The sequence below is a fragment of the Sinocyclocheilus grahami genome, unplaced genomic scaffold (genome assembly GCF_001515645.1).
Source record: "Sinocyclocheilus grahami isolate Dianchi unplaced genomic scaffold, SAMN03320097.WGS_v1.1 scaffold32.1, whole genome shotgun sequence".
Taxonomy (NCBI): Eukaryota; Metazoa; Chordata; class Actinopteri; order Cypriniformes; family Cyprinidae; genus Sinocyclocheilus; species Sinocyclocheilus grahami.
Genome location: NW_015505211.1, coordinates 2,084,933 through 2,105,522, shown reverse-complemented (window position 1 = coordinate 2,105,522; position 20,590 = coordinate 2,084,933). Strand labels below are relative to the sequence as shown.

Sequence of the window (20,590 nt, the reverse complement as noted above, 5' to 3'; positions counted from 1 at the left end):
GACGGACCATCTCATTTCTCTGACACAGATTGTAATTTTGAGGTTGCGTAATTCGGCACATTTTGATTGCACAAGTGGCCCATGTCTACTCTCAAAGGCAAGTAATGGATACTGAAAACATGCAATTTCTCCAAAAATACAATGCTACTTTTTTGTGGTCAGGAAATGAATCATCTGGGCCAAATTTATATAGAGAACGTCAGAGCAAAAGATGATGGAGATGTTCGAGAGGAGACTTTTTGTGAACTTATGTTCCAAACAAAAAACAGGAAAAACTGAGGCCAAGTGTGATTACATCCACAGTGTTTTTCTGCCTTGTTTTTGTTTTTCCTTCTCTCACTCTCTGTCCTCTCAAAGCTTAATGAGTCTGGTGAAAGGAAATGGTCTGAAAGACAGCAAGGTGTTGGACCATTTGGTGTGTGGCCAAGCCAAAGAGTCTCCACAATGTCATTATGCCCTGATGGCGTTTCAATCCGGAATGGGTGACAAACAGCTGTCGCTAATGCACTCGCTAACAGATGGATCTAGTCTTTCATCCCCTTACCGGGGCTGGACGCAAGCTCCTTTCAGCCAAAAAAATAAATCAAACTACAGCAGAGGTCCATTCCTCCATTGCAAATTAATTCTGAAATATCAAAACCCTGATTAATACCGGGTCTCTGAATCGTCTGGATGGTCATTCATTCTGACAGCACCCCATGCTCCTGTCTGGCCCTGTGATGGTGGCTCAAATGATTAGGCATTAATGAGAGACAAGATAATGTTGATGTAAGGTAAAAGAAAGTGGAATTAGACAGATAATGTTGAGCAGCTCGCTGTGAAATCAAATTAGCACCCTTTCAATCTTATCAGCAAGAAGCTTATTTTTTTCCAAAGCAGCAGTCCATTCTAACCTCTCCCATTTATTCTTTTCTCCGTCTCTGCTGCAGATATTTGCAAAATATCTGATCGTTCAATACGATTCAGTTAATATACACGAGAGCTTTCCACAGGAGTCAGGATATGTGACCGCTAGATATCACAGCTGAGATTTGTGAGGAAAAGTAATGGCAGGAAGTGAAGCTATAAAGCTGATGCATAACCTCTAAAAATATATTTTTAGGACAGATGCTATACTACACGTTTGTCAATGCAAAACTGTGTATTACAGCTCTTTTTAGGATCTGAAAAGTTGCAAACAACATTGTGAAGACGTCTTCATAGTATATTATATTACATGTACAACATTATTTCATAATTGGAAAAGTGATGGAATAAAAGCTTTTAGTGAAACGTGAACTGAAAGAATAGATTTTAACATTTTGTGAAGAAAATATAAGTTGCTGTGTAGTGGTGATGGGCAACTATCAGCAAGTAATCGAGTCATTCATTCAACTGATTCAATCAACAATACTGATTCATTCAGGAATGTATGTCGCTAATGGTGGCCTAGGCACCATTAGTTGTGGCCTAATGGTTAGAGAGTCGGACTTGGAACCCAAAGGTCTGGGTTCGAAGTCTCGATACCAGCAGAGATTGTAGGTGGGGGGAGTGAATGTACAGTGCTCTCTTCCACCCTCAACACCATAACTGAGGTGAGACTACCAAACCCTCAACTGCTCCCCGGGCACCGCAGAAAAAATGGCTGCCCACTACTCCAGGTGTGTGTTCACGGTGTGTGTGTGTTCACTACTCACTGCTATGTGTGTGCACTTGGATGGGATGAATGCAGAGCACAAATTCAGAGTATGGGACACCATGCTCGGCTACACGTCACGTCACTTTCACTTTCTTTAAGATGCATCACAGTTCATTCTGCCATGGTTTTGTTGCAGCAAAAATTGTCAGAGCCGACTGCCTCATGGAAAACACAGGACCCACAGCATTGTTCCCACACTATATGCAAAAGTAAAATAAATAAATAAATAATAAAAATTATAATAAATGCTTCATCACACTTGATCTTTTCATGGTTGAATTATTATCCGATCAGTAAAAACACATCAAGTACAAACTCCCAAACAACAGCAAAACGAGGTGTTAAACGATTAGCATATCACAGTTCAAATAGCATTTACTTAATAAATAATCTAAATTTGATTGTTTGACCAAATAATGCAGCCCCAATAAACACAAATCCACAGAGAAAGAGAGAATATTGGATTGATATGCAGGTTAAACCTGGTGGACTCTTCAGAAATTGCAGGGATTTGCTTCTATCCACCAGCATTTGGGAGGCTGGTGATAACGACAGCAGATATATCAGGTGTCAACAACAACAGAAAAACAAGTGGCTGGAAGATAATATCACAGAAGACTCAGTCAGGGGCACTCCTCCTGCAAACACGAGATGGGCGTTATCCCGGAACAGTCATGAGGTGGTACAAATGTTTTCACCACCTAATAAAATGCTGAGGTGCATCTCAGAGATGTTTTTTGCTCCACATTGAGAGTGAAAATGCCGGGAGAGAGGAAATTGTCTGCTCTGAGTTTCAACAAGTAGCACAAGGCCTTTGTACCAGCTCTCGGCGGTATTAACATGCTATGAAAGCAGCACACCAATAAATCAAAGGGCTTTCAACAACCACAAGTGCGAAAATGAGTGCCTTTCCCATCCACTAGACTCTAAACATACACACCAAGGTGACTACATTCAAACACCAAGGTCCAGGATTAATTAAGTCTAATTCTTTAATATAAACCACTTATCTTGCTCATCAATCCGAGTTCTTGATGTAGGCTGGACGTATCTACTCAGCTTTGAAATAGCAAGGTTGGCAACTGTGTCCAGAGAGGAAGCAGTGTGTTGAAATTCATTAAATTCGACAAGTTTGGCTTGCGTTTCGATTGTTGGTTTATACCCTATAGTTTTTCTTTTCTTTTCAGTCATGAGGTGGTACAAATGTTTTCACCACCTAATAAAATGCTGAGGTGCATCTCAGAGATGTTTTTTGCTCCACATTGAGAGTGAAAATGCCGGGAGAGAGGAAATTGTCTGCTCTGAGTTTCAACAAGTAGCACAAGGCCTTTGTACCAGCTCTCGGCGGTATTAACATGCTATGAAAGCAGCACACCAATAAATCAAAGGGCTTTCAACAACCACAAGTGGAAAAATGAGTGCCTTTCCCATCCACTAGACTCTAAACATACACACCAAGGTGACTACATTCAAACACCAAGGTCCAGGATTAATTAAGTCTAATTCTTTAATATAAACCACTTATCTTACTCATCAATCCGAGTTCTTGATGTAGGCTGGACGTATCTACTCAGCTTTGAAATAGCAAGGTTGGCAACTGTGTCCAGAGAGGAAGCAGTGTGTTGAAATTCATTAAGTTCGACAAGTTTGCTTGCGTTTCGATTGTTGGTTTATACCCTATAGTTTTTCTTTTCTTTTTTTTTTTTTCATATGATACAGTTAATTTATTTTTTGCAACAAACAAAACAGGTATTTGTCAAGAAAGTTATTGTCATCCTAGTCCCTTTCCTAACAGATTTTCAAACATGGAAATCACAACACTCAAGGGAAAACAGGCTTTACTCACTGCACATCTGAAGCAAGGATTTAAAGTCTCACAGCACTAGTGAAATCATGCTTCTTTTGTATTCCTCATTAACTTGCTTTCTTTTAATTGCTTGAACCATCCTAAAATCTTACTGACCTGTCATCTGTGACCTGTAGTTTCCTCACAACCACATTTGTTAATGAGCGGCTGTTTATTTTAATTGTTACTTGTGTCTTTTCTTTTTTGTACTTCTGTAGCTCATGAATTTCACCTTTTAAACAATAACAGTCCTTCTCTTTGTGGGAAGTCGTAACCTAATGGTTAGAGAGTCGAATGCATGATAGTAAGGTTGCGGGTTTGAGTCTCGTACCGGCAGGAATTGTAGGTGGGGGGAGTGAATGTACAGCGCTCTCGTCCACCTTCAATACCACGACTGAGGTGCCCTTGAGCAAGGCACCGAACCCCCAACTTCGAGCGCCGCAGCATAAATGGCTGCCCACTGCTCCGGGTGTGTGTTCACGGTGTGTGTGTGTTCACTGCTGTGTGTGTGCACTTAGGATGGGATAAAAGGTAACCATACTTGGCCACATGTCACATCACTTTCAGTTCGGCACTTCAACGCCCACTCACTGCCCTCAAACTCCCTCAATTTTTGTCACATAATTCTGTAAGAGGGCTTTAATTTAGCCTTTGCCGCTGATGACCTACGCAATGAATCTTATTTTAATGTAATACCCTTATGTTTTTGGCCTAAGAGTAATTGGAACTGCCAGAGTTAGTTTTCTGCTAATGTTCACCTGAGGGGGAGATATGACTGAAAACATCACCTTGGGTGGTCGAGTATGATGACACCAATAACTGTAAACTGTGCAGCTGTCACAATGACTGTAATCACTGAATCAGTGAAACTGCTGCACCCATCGTAGAATCTGAATGGAGGTTTAAAACTTTGGCGGAATTTTAAATAAGCCAATATATTTGCGGACAGGTTTAATTTAACACTCAAATACAGGAAGCTGGAAGCAAGGAAACATTTTTTATCAAACATTACATGAAATAACCAAAATTTGTTCCAACTTACTATAGAATGAACTGCCATATTACTAAAATCAAGACAGATTTTTCACATTTGGAAAATTTAGGAATTGTTTAGGGAACATTCAGGGAATGTTTAGGGCATGCTGATTGCATGAATCTACATTCTGAAGCAAAAAAATTGAGTAATTAATTAAAAATCAGTGGTTCAACGAATCACAAAACTAATTTTTTTACCGTTTTTTTAGTCACGGATCAGATCTTTTTTCTGATCAGTAAGAAAAAAAATATTTCAGTTTCCTTTCCATTTATTACTTAAAGCTAAGTACTTCTCCGATACTACAGCTAAAACTACTAACCTAACTAAGAAAGTTCAAACATGATTAAAGTCAAGTGAACAGCCAGTAAAAAATAAGAACAAAGCATAGATAAATACAACAGAACAAAGTTATAAATAAAATAAGTTTGGTAGTATTCAGGTACAGAAATGGAATAATTACGTGTAAAATAACAATGCATAGTGTTCACTGTATAATTAAAATATAGATTAATCTAAAAACACAGTCAAAGCTATGTTTTGTTGTTTGATGAGCATTAATGCCAGCAGCAGGTATTTAAACGCTGTTGTCCCTTTAAGACATGACGCTCAGATCCAATATAATGATACACATCCTATTTCTTTCTCAGCTGTTTTCTATAAGACATAACTGACTGTGTTTATCAGAACGACTGTCGAGATGGGCATTTTGTCATAATTTTATGTGTATGTGTCTGTTAAAACGCAAGGAGATGCAAAAGAGAATTCAGCGCGGTGTTCGCACGGCTGTTTGAAACCTTGTGCCTTTCTGCGTGTGTGTGCTTCATGTGTGTGCAGCTGTGCAAACATAATAATGGTTTGTAATCAGGCTCTCAAAAAGTATATAACAATTTGGATATAGATTTATCGGCCAACATATCGGTTATCGGCTTTCAAAAATAAAGAATAATCGGTTATCGGTATCGGCCAACATTTTCATATCGGTGCATCCCTAATTTTTCCATAAAATTTGGCCAGCAAATCAGATTTTTTAAATATATTTTTGTACATATGGCTTACTGCTTGCATCTGTCAAAACAGATGTTTTGTTCACGCATGTCTTCACTGTGTGCAACAGAGATTATCATTGTTTTTAAATATCCATTCCTCAATGCATCCTTCCAATTTTATCATACAACCCTTCACTGGTTTAATGTTTAATATTCTAAGCAAACAGCAGACACTGTGTATCAAATACACTGTCAATCAGTCATCTCTATTAGTAAGTTTCTCTATCCCTGCACAGAGGTTAAGCTTTATTAAAGTTGGTGTAATCCTGTTAGTCATGACAATATCCTAAAGGTTACTAGTTCATGTCCCTTCTTTAAGACATATGACAATCCAATACATTAGTCACCAAAATAACTAGCCTGGCCTTTTGTGTGCAACACAAGTACCCAAACATATACAGTAGGCATGTTTTCCTGTCATAATTGGGATTTTCACTGACGTCTATTGTTTTTACTCTTAGTGATATTATCTATCCTCTAACCCTTACAGAAAAGTTTCTGCATTTTTACACTTTCATTAAGACACTGTTTATTATGTTCATTAAGTTGCTTTCCTCACTGAAGTTGTTAGCTAGTCCCCACAATGTAGCTGAATTCAGGTTTTATTTTCCCTGTGGGGACATTTGTTCCCCCCAATATAGGCAAAAGCTGACACACACACACACACTTTTCCTTAGCTATGTATATTGTTTCCAATTGAGGACATGCCCAAAGGGAGGTTTTGTCACATTTACCTCACTTTGGGGGACAATTTTATTCACAAACTATAGCTAAGTACAAACACACAGAACACAACAAGCTACTTAATAAAAGTGAAACACACACAAACTGCTTAAAATAATTATTTACATAAGTAACCCCTTTAGAAGTTTCCTTTAGAACATAAAGTGCAAAGTACTTGGGAACTACTGGGCCTCAAAGAAGGTAATGCACTACATTTGAAAACAGTACAAAATGGCTAATATCTTCACTGATAAAAAAGATTTTGTGGTGAAGTAAATCTACGGAAAAACAAATGTGATTTCAAATTTAAATCATTTAGTTCAGGCAAGATTAAAAAAAGAGTAAATTCTGTATTAGTACTCAATTTAAGCTTGTAGAAATTAAAGTTTGAAATTATAAGTATATTTACTTGGAATTGTTTATGTTTACAAAGATTCTTTAAGTAAATATCAAAGTTATGTAAGTTTGTTCCCATCATGCACTGGGGCATGAATAATTGGTTACATTTTCCACTGTTTTCGAGTTCTATTTAAACTGTTTCATGGTTGCTTTTGTTGTTAGGTTTAGTAACTTGCTGTGACATCTGGAGTTCATTTTCTACTCAAAATGACCCATTCATACTCAAACACTATCCACACTGTATTGTGTACCAAGTATTGAGGTCTCTGTGTTCATTTGGGTAATATTGAGTAGGCATATTATCTTAAAAAGGATAAAAAGCCATCTACTTGCTTACTTACATGTTTGTAAGCAAACCACATGCTTTAATAGCATGTTTTTTTAAGTGCTACATTGTTTGAGTTGATTGTACTTCAATATTGCAGAATAAACTTCAAATAATTAAGTAGAAATTACTCATCAAACTCTATCTGGCCACGTTCAATTTACTTATTTCCGTTGCTAATTTTACAAAAAATCAGTTAAGCAGATTTTACTTAATTCCATAATTAAATTGTACTTAAAAAATATGTGTGCAAAAACTTGCAAAGGAAAAATGAAGTATACATTTTACTTCTTGTTTTTTTTTTTTGTTTCGTTTTTTCTTCAGTGCACTGACATGTCACAACTTTGATGCATCCTTCTGACGTTTGGCTGCTTTAAAAGATCATGTATTCTAATATTTTCAGCACTGTGCAAATGTTCAGGTCATTGTGTAATTAAACATTTGTTTCAGCCCATTTAATTTGCCACAAAAACACAATTTCATCAGTTTTCATATCAGTTCTTATCAAGTTTCAACTTAATGTTCTTCGTAAATTCAAAGAGGCTGAAAAAGTGCAATGAAATGCAGGTTGTGAATATAATTTAAAAAAGTAGTGCAGCACTTAAACTTATGCTTTCAATTATACTGGGTTAAAATAGTTTACACTCCGTGCACCAAAACTTAAAATAAAGAATAACATCAAGCACATTTAACTAATTTTGGCTTAACTAACTAAGCCATTTTACCCTATAATATAAGCTGATAAAAATCAGGTGACAAACGTGATGAACCGACATGCAAAACACTTGACAGTTCTGATGCTCTTTTCACGCAGGACACTGGAACATGACAGCATGATAAATGCACAACCACCACCGCCTACCTGAGGAAGAGCGTCTCTCCTTGTCTGATGGTGATATTGTCCATCTGTTTTGAATCGGATTGGGATTCTCCCTGACTGCGGACAGGCAGACCTGCGGGGAGAAGGAACAGTAGTCTGAGACTCATCACCACACACCTCCTCCAGGACGCCGCGCAGTATCCACACACAACCATCTTCATCTGCGGACTGGAAATCCGTTCACAGTAGTCCAAAAGAGAAACGCGTTAGTTAGCCATTACAGTTCATCTGTTAATCCAGATTTCCTCCCCAGGTAGACAGCAAAATCCCTCGCGGACAGAGCGCTTATCGATGACCGCGCCGTGCCGTCGCCATGGAAATAGAGGGGGGAATAAAATAACCTATGAATGAAATGTACACTTTAGTGATGCCCTCAATCGTTCTCGTTTCTTAGGTCCTATTGCCTTTAATATCCGAACTGAAAAGCCACCTTTTTCGCTCACTGACCCGCTGTCTCAAACTTTAAGAAGTCGAGAGCTAATGAACCTGCCAAAATGTCTCTCCAGCTGCGCGTGAATAGATGTTTGTGGTTCCTCAGTGCAGTACAGTATGAGTATACACAGTCTTCTTAAAAAAAAAATCAAAGAAGAAAATAAAGTCTCCCTCCAGTGGGACCGTTGCTCGGTTTTCTTTTAGAGCCTGCTGGGCTGTAGATCAGGCACAAGTTGAAAAAAGGCGCGCGCTATTGTCATTGTAGCAGCGGCAGACGAGTCCTCGCGCCGGGCAGTACAGCGCCAAAAACTGCGCGCAAATCAGCGGCTATTGTGTGGAGTGTAATGCAATGCGTGAGCGACATTCAATGATTGCCTTGTGGATGCAGCCTCTGCCATTCAACACGACTGTTCAAGGAGCCCTCGAGAGAGAAAATTGAGCTTTGTTGCACAAAATCACAAATCAAATAACCCATATTTTTGAGGACTGAACCGAGAGGATGACAGGAAAATTGTAGTAGCTAAAATCAAGGGTGTCACGCAGCTACTTTTTAAGAGATTGTTTTGAAAATCTAAACTACTTCTTTGTTCTAATTGTTAACATGGCTGTTTAAACTACTCATTCTGAGTAGGTATTTAATAACTATTCAAAAAAATATAAAGGAGGAAAACCCTCAAAAAAGTTGCCTCAAAGCATCTATCTATCTATCTATCTATCTATCTATCTATCTATCTATCTACACTCTTAAAAATAAAGGTGCTTTAAAAGGTTCTTCACAGCGATGCCATAGAAGAACCATTTTTGGTTCCACAAAGAACCATTCAATCAAAAGTTCTTTAAAGAACCATCTCTTTCTTACCTTTTTGTAATCTGAAGAACCTTCTTTCGCCACAAATATCCTTTCGTGAAACAGAAAGGTTCTTCAGATGTTAAAGGTTCTTTATGGAACCAATTAGACAAAAAGGTTCTTCTATGGCATCGTGAAGCACCTTTATTTTTAAGAGTGTATCTATCTATCTATCTATCTATCTATCTATCTATCTATCTATCTATCTATCTATCTATCTATCTATCTATCTATCTATCTATCTATCTATCTATCTATCTATCTATCTATCTATCTATCTCGCACAGGGCCTCGCAGGAAAAGTGACAGCTGACTTGATGTAAAGCCAATAGTTTTAAAGTTTTTGTCCTTCGAAAAACTATTATAGCTAAATATCTAAAAGTCAAATAGCCAGACTATGTGTATCATGATGATGTATTATTCTGCTTGTTAAAAATGTAGTATGCCGTAGAGCTTACAATCACTGTCGGGCAGAAACCTCGTATATGTTCAAAACCACAACCTTTCAGGAAATGCAAAAAAACCTGCATTTTTTAAATAATTAAAAGCTGTGTTGTCAAAGTTGATATAGTGGCTTTATATAGGCTTATATAGTCATTATATTATTAACACCAAAATCAAGCTCAAGTGGAGTTGATTTTTAACCAGCGAATGTCAGACATCTATGTGTTTTGAGCGTCATATTAGAACAGCCGCATCTGAGGCAGTAAGTGCATCGCATTATGTTTTCATCAACTTACATGTTATAAAGTTTATTGGAGCTCATGTTTTAAAGACGAAATGCTACGCACAGACTTTTTAATTAGTACTTTCTATGACTGACGACAAATGATAGATACTCTGCTCCTCAAACTCATATATATATATATATATATATATATGTGTGTGTGTGTGTGTGTGTGTGTATAGTTTTATTGAGTAAAGAAAATGCTGTACATATAAAACCTTTTTTTTTTTTACCCTTGCATTGCAAACAAGCAGAGACAGAAGTCCAAAATGTGTGTGGCACTTCATTCAGGCTTCAGTTAGGATTAGTTAGAAGTTATTTTTAATACATTTCATTCGTTAAATATTTGCTAAACCCACAGAGAGACGTAAAGATTGACCAACAATAATGAATGATGAAAAGAAATAATAAAAAATGAGCGTGTGCATGTGACCGTGTTTTTTACGCATTCATGTCAGTGAGCACGGCAACACACAAAGTCTCAAGTTCGTAGACAGCTTTTATTCATTTTAAAATTCTAATTTTGGCCGCCTCTGAAATGGTTCAAACCATAGACATTACCTGGGAAGTTCAAGAAAATACACTAGAAATCCGTGTTCATTACAGTAACCCCTCCACCCCCACCCAAATTGCAGAGGGCCTCGCACCTCAACTTCGCACAGGGCCTCAAACCCCCCTTGCGACTGCCCTGAGCATAAGAGACTACTCTTAAAAAACATTACAACTTTTGTCTAGCAGTGTATAGATATATTCAGACAAGTCAATGAGTGATTTCCTCTACAACATTTTAACCGTAAACCCTTTTTACCTACAATAATCATGCAACTTAAGGCTGGAATACACTACATGATTTTTGCCCCAGTTTTCCCCTGATTTGCAGTCTGGAGAAGCTGATGCTTGTTGCCTAAAGTCAGAGCCAGTCCGCAGATTTGAGTTGACAGATTTCCATCCAGTCAGAGGATATCAAACATGTTTGATATTTTGAGCTGAATTTAGAAAACGTATTGTTTTCATTTGTCATGTGTCTCCTATCAACAAGGTGCACATTTCTGCTTGAGTTTATTGTGATCGGAACAACTTTAAAGTCTGGTAGTGGATGATCCCCAGTCGGTAAGTGTATGATGCCCTGTTTTAAAATCTGTTCCGATTTTAAAAGTCGTGCAGTGTATTCCAGCCTTTAATTTTAGAATATAAACAATTTTTTGGAAGTTGCCTCAAAGCATTTGAATGGACATAGTGCTTCTGTACAAAATTAAATTTATAAGTATTTCATAAGTCTTCTCAGAGACACATGCTTCCACTTTCTACCATCAACCATAAGTAATCAATTCACTCAAGACAGCAGCGCTTATTTCATAACAAGCTTCACTTCCTATAGAAGGACAAAATGCCCAGAGCATTTTAAGAGGAACAATTCAAGAAACACAACATATTCTCTAGCCTCTCAGACAGATGGTCCCTCTCTGCAAGTGTGGCAATGTGTCGACACCGATCACTCTAGAGATCCACAATCAACGTGACAGTGGCCTAAACAACTGCATGCAGAGTAGTTGGTTTCTGAACAGAAATGAGGGAGTCATACAAGACTCTTCTTTCATAAAAATGTACTAAAAGGTGAGTGAAGCATACACAGGGCATTTGTGGATGACTCATTTTTCTGCAGTGTTAAAGGTTGGGTGAATTTATGTAGCAAAAGCATTGAACTGCTAAGCCGAACTCATGAAAGTGCGTATAAATAGTATGCCAAATAAAAATGAAAACTCGTGGTATTGATATGCAAAAATGGACTTTGGTGTATATATGCTACGCGATGAGTAGGATTAGGGTTGTGGGGTAGATGCACACGAAAACTGCGTATTATATGCACGTCAAAGTCCATTTTTGCGTATCAATACCATGAGTTTTCTTTTTTATTTGTCGTACTATTTATATGCATTTTCATGAGAAATGCATGAAAGGCAGTTCAGCTCTGAACTGCCATGTATTGCCTTCTATCTATCTATCTATCTATCTATCTATCTATCTATCTATCTATCTATCTGTCTGTCTGTCTGTCTGTCTGTCTGTCTGTCTGTCTGTCTGTCTGTCTTTATTGCTGGCTGGATAAATAAATAATAAATAAAAAATACTAATAGAATTTAGGCAGGTTTAGTATGTATCTTACGGACTAATTCACTGCTCCAGATGGTCTCCTTCTTCCTTTAAGATTTAAGTTTGCCCACCAGGGGACTGTGATAATGAGGTCTCATTGCAGAACTTCAGAAAGATCATCAGTATGTAACTTTATCTGTGGCGTGTGTGTGAGTCGAAATATTAATATGTATCAACTGAACCAAATCTGTAACAGAAAATGTTTTTATAGTAACTTTGTAAAATTTCACCATGCATAAATACATTTGCAACCAGTTCAACATATTATAAAATTCTTATGAACTGTCATGCAACTGTCTTGGAAATACTTCTTTTTCTGCATTTTTTCCCCATTAGAAATTGGCACAAAAATTTAATAATTTATTCCGCACTCAAGATTTTCTGTGACTTCTGGACCCACTATATCATACAGCATATATCATATATAACATATTAGGAGTCTAACTATCACTGCAAGTATTTAAAATGTTGCACTTGCATTCATTTCTGACCGATAGAAATCTATTTAAAAATTTTACAGTACATCAGTCCCACATTGAGAAAAATGTCTGAACTTTAAATTTGACAGCAGTTTCTGCTATAGTCTACTTTTCTCAAAATAAAAGCTAGCAACTATTTGTGGCTGCTGTCGTGAAATGAAATATTTGTGCTTGGCATTTTGCTTTCATTTTCAATAGTGATTGTTATAGGCACGTACAGCCCTCACGTTGGCTTTGATATTTGGATCATGATGGATTTAAAAAAGTTATATTTTCAATACTTTGCATTTTGTTTTCTCTAGATGACATGATCATCACATGATTCTTCCAAAATCATTATAATATGCTGATTTGGTTCTCAAGAAACATTATTAAGGTTGACAGGTTAAGGTTAACAGTTGTGCTACTTAATATTTTGTGGAAAATGTGATATATTTTCCCAGGATTCTTTGATGAAGAGAAAGAATAGAAAGAAAAGAACAGCATTTATTCAAACACTTTTTTTGTAACATTATAAATGTCTTTTTGTCTGTCACTATTGACTATTTTTTGCATTCTTGCTGATTAAAATGTTTAATTTCAAACTTTTATAGTGTATATACCAATATATTTCACATTGATATAAAGTATTCTTTATTAAATATGATTATTTATACTATTTTTGGTCACACAGAATGTGTGTCATTCCAAGTGTGCCACTATAATTACCTGGAAGCCATTCCATAGTGTATTTGGGATTTAAATAACATAATTATAGAAATACTTTTGGTTTCTAGCGTATGACTCTTGAGTGATAAGCTTGAGTCTAACTTTGACCAGAACAGTACAAACAAACCTTGTTTATCAGTTGTGGCGGAAAGCATAAATTTGGAAGAGAAAAAAAATATCACCGCCTGAAGGTTTTCTTAACAGGGAAATTTTGCCACTACAAGTTAAGATGTCTGTATAAACCAAAGCTGTGAAACCTTACTCACCAAGGCATCATAAGCATTGCTAAACTCTGCCCTGCTGGCAATGTTGACTTTAGTGCATTGGCACGCACTTCAATAACATTTGTGGGCTCCCAGCTGATTTGGTGCAATGCTGCTGGCTATGTAATATCGTGTCACTATGAGAACTCAGTTATATATCATAGAGGGCCTTTTGTGATTTTCAGTGTTTTGCTTTATCCTGCTAAACGCAACCCACTTCAGCATTCAAAACACCTAGCCGATGATTGCCTGGGTTAAGAGTACTGCTGAAAAACAATAATCAAGTTGAAATGCTGCTCTGAGAGGGATAATATATGTCCTCACGTATCTGTGAAAACAGTGTTTATGGCTTAAGTGAAAGCTCCAAATGGCTTGCGACTGGAATGTAACGGTACACCTCCGTGCGCATGTCCACACACTCACGCTAGTGTGCTAAATCATTCTCTTTCTTCATCTAACACATACTGACACGCTGGGATGAGTGATCGGGCAGATCTCTATACACCGGAACTGAAGAATCTGAGCTGAAAGAGATGGGGGAAGAGCTGGTAGCCCAGAGCAATTCGACTCTTTGGGGTAGAAGTGACCATTATTTTCCAATACAGAGATGGATGTCCCTTGAACTCCTCTTTGTCTTACACTAGTAATGATTTTCTGTCTCTGCCTTGCTGTTTAACCGTGTTTTCTTCTAAATTGTTCTATATTGGAGTGTCATTGCAAAGCTGTAACACTTTCATCTCCAAAGGAAGAGAAACTAGAGGTTTTATTTTTACAGTTTTTTATGGTTTACTTCTATAATAAGTTATAATATACTATAATAGCAGGTACTAGTATTATATAACAAAATATAATATTATTATATTAGTAAAAATGTGTGAACTGATCCTTTAGAAATCATTCTGATATGCTGATTTGATGCTTACTATTTTGTGGAAACTGTGATACATTTTTTTGATGAATTATAAGTTCAAAAGAACAGGATTTACTTACAATTAAAATTAAATAAAAATATAAATGTCTTTTTATCTATCAGTTTTAAACAATTTAATGTGCCCTTGCTGAATAAAATGTTTAATTTCTTTAAAAAAAAAATCTCTCTCTCTCTGTCAATCACTAATTTACTATTTTTGGTTTGTAAAATGTGTCATTCCAAGTGTGTCACTATATAATTTAATCTGTGGGAATAATATGTGGGATTTAATTAACATATAATTATAGAAATACTTTCAGTTTATTTTATTAAGATCAGATCCCCTGATAAAATATCATCAGCATCAGAATGTGCTCATCCAGCAAACGTAAAATCAGGATGCTATCATTAAACTATATCTATTCTCTTTTTAAACATGCCTGATTCTTTACATTCCAACCTTTAAAATCAGACTACTGACTTGCGCAATACATCAAATATTGTTTTGACACAGATGCACTTTGCATGACAAACTACTCACAGTGTGCAATAATTATAGGAACATATGCATGCATATATAATACCCTTGGCAAAAAAAAAAACGTAATACCAGCTACGTAATAAAGGACACAATACCCTGACCGTGTCATAATGCTCTGGGGTTTTAATTCACAGCAGTCAAACAAGTATACTGTTATACTATAGAAACACATCTATGCAGCACTGGCAGTAATATTTTATGATGGTGCTGTAACAACAAACAGCCATAACAAGCCATTAAAGAGGTATTTTCAAGGACAAGTAAGTTTATTGTTTGGATTGGAGAGTAAGACATAAGTGCTTACCTCACTAGCATATTTATTTGTTATAGCCTGAGCAAAGGAAAGGACTGCAGTACAGGTAAGTAGTGAGTGAGATAATTAGTGTAATAATATGGCTATTCAAAGAAAGCACTTGCAGCTCTCTGAATCTCTAGTTCGAGAACAGAGGTTGGGTTCATTAAAACAAATCCGCCTGAAATGTTTTGAACTGGTTCATGCTCCAGTCAAATCTTGTTGTGAAACAGTGATAAGGGAATTGTGTTTATCACAAGATCTTTAATAAAGTCTAAGAGGCAGGGGGAAGTTTACTAGCGGCTATTATGAAAAATAAAATCAGATTAATGGGAATTATAAGCGCTGAGAGGCATTTATATGATAATTTACCTGCACTATGAATGTATTAAAAGGAAGTGCTTTAGAAAATAAAAAGAGCATCTTTCTTACTTCTTGTTGTATAGAAAAAAAATTATAAAAAATTATTAATCTCAGTTCATGTTAATTTCAACATTTACTAATAAATTATTAAAATCAAATGTTGAATTTGTTAATACTATTTATGGATTACTATTACTGTTTACGATTTAATCTATAAGTGTTGTTAATGCATTAACTAACATTATGGAACCTTATTTAAAACAAAACAAAACAAAACAAAACAAAACAAAACAAAACAAAATAAAATAAAATAAAATAAAATAAAATAAAATAAAACAAAACAAAAATCCCTGGGACCGTGTCATAATGCTCTGGGGTTTTAATTCACAGCAGTCAAACAAGTATACTGTTATACTATAGAAACACATCTATGCAGCACTGGCAGTAATATTTTATGATGGTGCTGTAACAACAAACAGCCATAACAAGCCATTAAAGAGGTATTTTCAAGGACAAGTAAGTTTATTGTTTGGATTGGAGAGTAAGACATAAGTGCTTACCTCACTAGCATATTTATTTGTTATAGCCTGAGCAAAGGAAAGGACTGCAGTACAGGTAAGTAGTGAGTGAGATAATTAGTGTAATAATATGGCTATTCAAAGAAAGCACTTGCAGCTCTCTGAATCTCTAGTTCGAGAACAGAGGTTGGGTTCATTAAAACAAATCCGCCTGAAATGTTTTGAACTGGTTCATGCTCCAGTCAAATCTTGTTGTGAAACAGTGATAAGGGAATTGTGTTTATCACAAGATCTTTAATAAAGTCTAAGAGGCAGGGGGAAGTTTACTAGCGGCTATTATGAAAAATAAAATCAGATTAATGGGAATTATAAGCGCTGAGAGGCATTTATATGATAATTTACCTGCACTATGAATGTATTAAAAGGAAGTGCTTTAGAAAATAAAAAGAGCATCTTTCTTACTTCTTGTTGTATAGAAAAAAAATTATAAAAAATTATTAATCTCAGTTCATGTTAATTTCAACATTTACTAATAAATTATTAAAATCAAATGTTGAATTTGTTAATACTATTTATGGATTACTATTACTGTTTACGATTTAATCTATAAGTGTTGTTAATGCATTAAATAAAATAAAACAAAACAAAACAAAACAAAACAAAACAAAATAAAATAAAATAAAATAAAATAAAATAAAATAAAACAAAACAAAAATCCCTGGGATTTAGCCCTTACATTAATGTATTAATAAATCACCAAACATTATTTTTTTTAAGTATTTTCAATACTTTCGCTTAAAAGTGGACATCACACATCAAGGAGTAAAAAAACGTTTGCCTTGCTCAGTGATAGAGGATGTGCTGCTATTGTACACCTGTGAAACCTTCAAAAGTAATTCATGTTTTATACATCAAACTGGCTTTTGGCCGCTTTCATCTGAGGTGGTCTTATGAAACAGAGCATTCCATTTGCATAACATTCCAAAAGGTGTATTGCAAACCGGTGGGCGGAGGTGGTTTCCAAAATACCTCAAAGCATCGGTTCTGCTTGAAACAGAGGCTGTGAAAGAGTATTTGTTCTTGAAAGTCGTCTCTCTCAAGCAATGACGTTTTAGAGAGATAGCGCTCATTACACACAGCACAGACATTTTGCAGCAATTACTCTTATCTTGTGTCAAGACCTCTCACAAACAGAACCCCCTTTGAAAATTTTGCGAATCAAGACACTTCTCATTTTCCGATCACTGGTTTAAATTCAGAGACTAAATTACAGCGAATAACTCTACATCTCGGAGCCATCTGGCTTTCTGCGCAGCCATATTTAATTTATGAGCACAGATTAGCCAATCACTCTTCATACATGTTTAACTGACAGGTTAAAATTGGTTACCTGTTTACTGAGGAGTCCTGTCATTTAAAGTATGCGGAGGTGAGAGCGTTTTGAGGGGTATCTTCTGCATTTGACAAAATGCTATGTCACTCCATTTGTCTGAGATATTATACAATCAGAAAAGGAAATGCAGATAAATATTTAAGTGTTTTCTTTAAAAAAAAAATTTGAAATCAAAATGTCATTATTTACTCACTCTCCTGCATTTCCCCGTATGCTGTTATTTTTTTTACCATGAAACACAAAAAAAGGAATTGTGAAGAATTTATATGCAACTACAACAACATATCAAACTTCAAAAAGGACAATAAATAAATACATAAATAAGATTACTTAATTGGTCCACGTGCCTATATTTCAAGTATTCATATTCTTTATTCTATTTTATTCTTCAAGTCCTTATTCTTTATTCTACAGTCTTAAAATATCCAAAGTTTGTGGTATGATTTTTAAAACTGTAATATTGTGAAATCTTATTAGAATTTAAATAACTGTTTTCTATTTTTTTTAAATGTAATTTATTCTGGAGATGTTGAGTGTCTTTAGTGTCATGTGATCCTTCAGAAATCATTCTAATATGCTGATTTGGTGCTCAAGAAATATTTCTTATTATTATCAATGTTGAAAAAAGTTGTACTGCTTAATATGTGTTTATTTGAAACAGAAACGTAATTAAAAATGACATTTTAATTAATATAAAAGTCTATACTGTCACTTCATATATAAAAAATTCCAAAAACCAAATAATGCGTGTATGCTCTAAAATGACACTTAAAGACTTAAAGAAGATCGCAAGTAGATTAAATTACTGTGTAGACAATGTCTCTCACTAATGCAAAACATGATGTGCTTCTTCACGCTCTCTCTCTAATCGTCATGGTGATCCTTCTCGGTGGGAAAGAGCATGCTAGACTGTAATGAGATGTTCCTATTGAATTCACAGCAGCTACTTAAATACACTTGTCATATTAGATATGCCTCCAGACAAATTAGCAACCCAACACATTTGTGATTTCTTCCCAAATACAAGACATAATAATGCCTTTACTTTGCAATACGCATTAATTTGAGGCATATGCCATTCGAAGACTTTAAAATGAACAGAACGTTTCACTGTGTGATGAAAGTGAAACAAAGTGACACTTGGTAATACATTTTGGAGCATCACCTGAAGAGACTTACCCTAAAGCTGAATTTGGATGTACGGCTATAAATTGAAGCCCAAGGATCCAATTATGCTGATTCGCTCAAAATGTCAACTCTTCCTTTGAAGAAATAAATAAGAAGAATTTCCCATGAAGACGGCTATGTTTAAGCACTGTATTTTGCCTAAAGGCCTCAGTCACTGTTGTGTACAACAGCCACAATTTGAACAGACCCATTAAAGGAACATTTAATCCAAAAATGAAAATTTGCTGAAAATATACTCACCCTCAGGCCATCCAAGTTGCAGATGAGTTTGTTTCTTCATCAGAAAAGATTTGGAGAAATTTAGCATTGCATCACTTGCTCACAAATACATCCTCTGCAGTGAATGGGTGCCATCAGATCTACATCTTGGATGGTCTGAGGGTAAACGTTCAGTAAATTTTCATTTTCGGATGAACTATTTCTTTAATGGGCTTTTTCAAACCGTGGCTGTTGTGTACAACTGTGACTGAGTTCTTTCAGCCAAATACAGGGCTTAAACCAGTGTCTTCATGGGACATTCTTCTTATTTATTTTATAAATATCTTCTGTGGTGTGTGTGTGTGGTTTTTGTGTGTGTGTATACTATCCCTTTAAAGCAATTCTAAAGGCAGTCATCAACCAAAAACTCACATTCCCTTATTCATAAAAGCCATGGATATGTAAATACTGACTAGTCGACAAACCTCCAATGCAACATTTAATTAGCAAAATAAAGATAAGAACTCCATTAGGCCCTTAAAACACTCCTAGATAACATATATATATATATATATATAAAAAAAAAAAAAAAAAAAACATTAGCAGATAATGGATTTCCTTAATGGATGTTTTTTTTGTGTGTGTGGCTGTAGCAGCAGCTGATGTGTGGTCGGTGGGTTTGGCGGCCAGGATCGACTTTGCCACTGCCAAACCGCCAGTGTCATATGATGCACCACTGTCATCAAAGGCAAATGAGATTACAGGGGGAAATGGAGTTTACTCGCTCTCTGAAAGATTTACTGAAACACACAGGTTTGAAAACAGGTCCAGGGCTATGAAAGCCATCATCTGTGGGGGGAATTACTAGTGGCTGGAAACTACTTGTTTCGATAACCCACAATTCCCCTCAACCTCTTTGATTTACCTGTGGACAACCTTACTTTCTCTTGCCCTTCTCGGATGGCTTTCTATATCTGCCTCCCTCCCTTCAAGGGCGGACGTTAGAAACAGAGATGTGTCACTGCAGCGCCACCAGGTTTTCTTTTATCATCCTATTTTCGCTTTTTTTTTTTTTCTGTGCAGTGGTCTGTGAGGCAGACTACTTCTAACACTGCCACTCTCTCCCAGATGTGGCCCAGAAAGTATATTATGGCTCAGTTTCTGTGGCTACATCAAAAAATAGAAAATAAACTCAAATCTAAATATTGCAGGTGGCTTTATCAGAGAGACACTCGTATTCCCTGAGCAACAGCACATCGAGGTCAGGCATAAATGCACAGAGTCGGCGGCACTAAAGCTGTCATCAGTGTTTATATCACTTGGCCAATTCAGGGAGGACCAATAATAAGAGAGAGGGAAAATCTAATATCAGCCGCGGATCAAACGCTGTATGATTCATTTAGATATATTGCATATCGCCTCCCCTTCAGCCTCTGCTTGGCCCTTATGAGGACATTTCTGATTGCCACCGTACTATCAAAATTAAATGACCTTTCTTATATTATGTGCTTAATTATGCACATAATAAGCAGCTAATTTGAAATACTCTTATATCTTGTCTTCAGTAAAGGTTTTGTGTATTTATTAGACTAAGGCTATTGTTTTTTTGTTTTTTGTCAGTGTAAACAAAGTACAGTGATTCATTTC

At 36.1% G+C, this 20,590-nt stretch overlaps 1 protein-coding gene across 1 annotated transcript in view; it reads right to left on the bottom strand.

Annotated features, from left to right (window-relative positions):
• LOC107578578 (protein CEPU-1-like) overlaps positions 1-20,590 on the bottom strand; it is a 273,529-nt gene that overhangs the window by 38,895 nt on the left and 214,044 nt on the right. Inside the window, exon 2 of the mRNA XM_016264527.1 lies at positions 7,916-8,006. Within this exon, the coding sequence (XP_016120013.1) occupies positions 7,916-8,006 (91 nt within the window). The remainder of the gene's footprint in view (positions 1-7,915; positions 8,007-20,590) is intronic.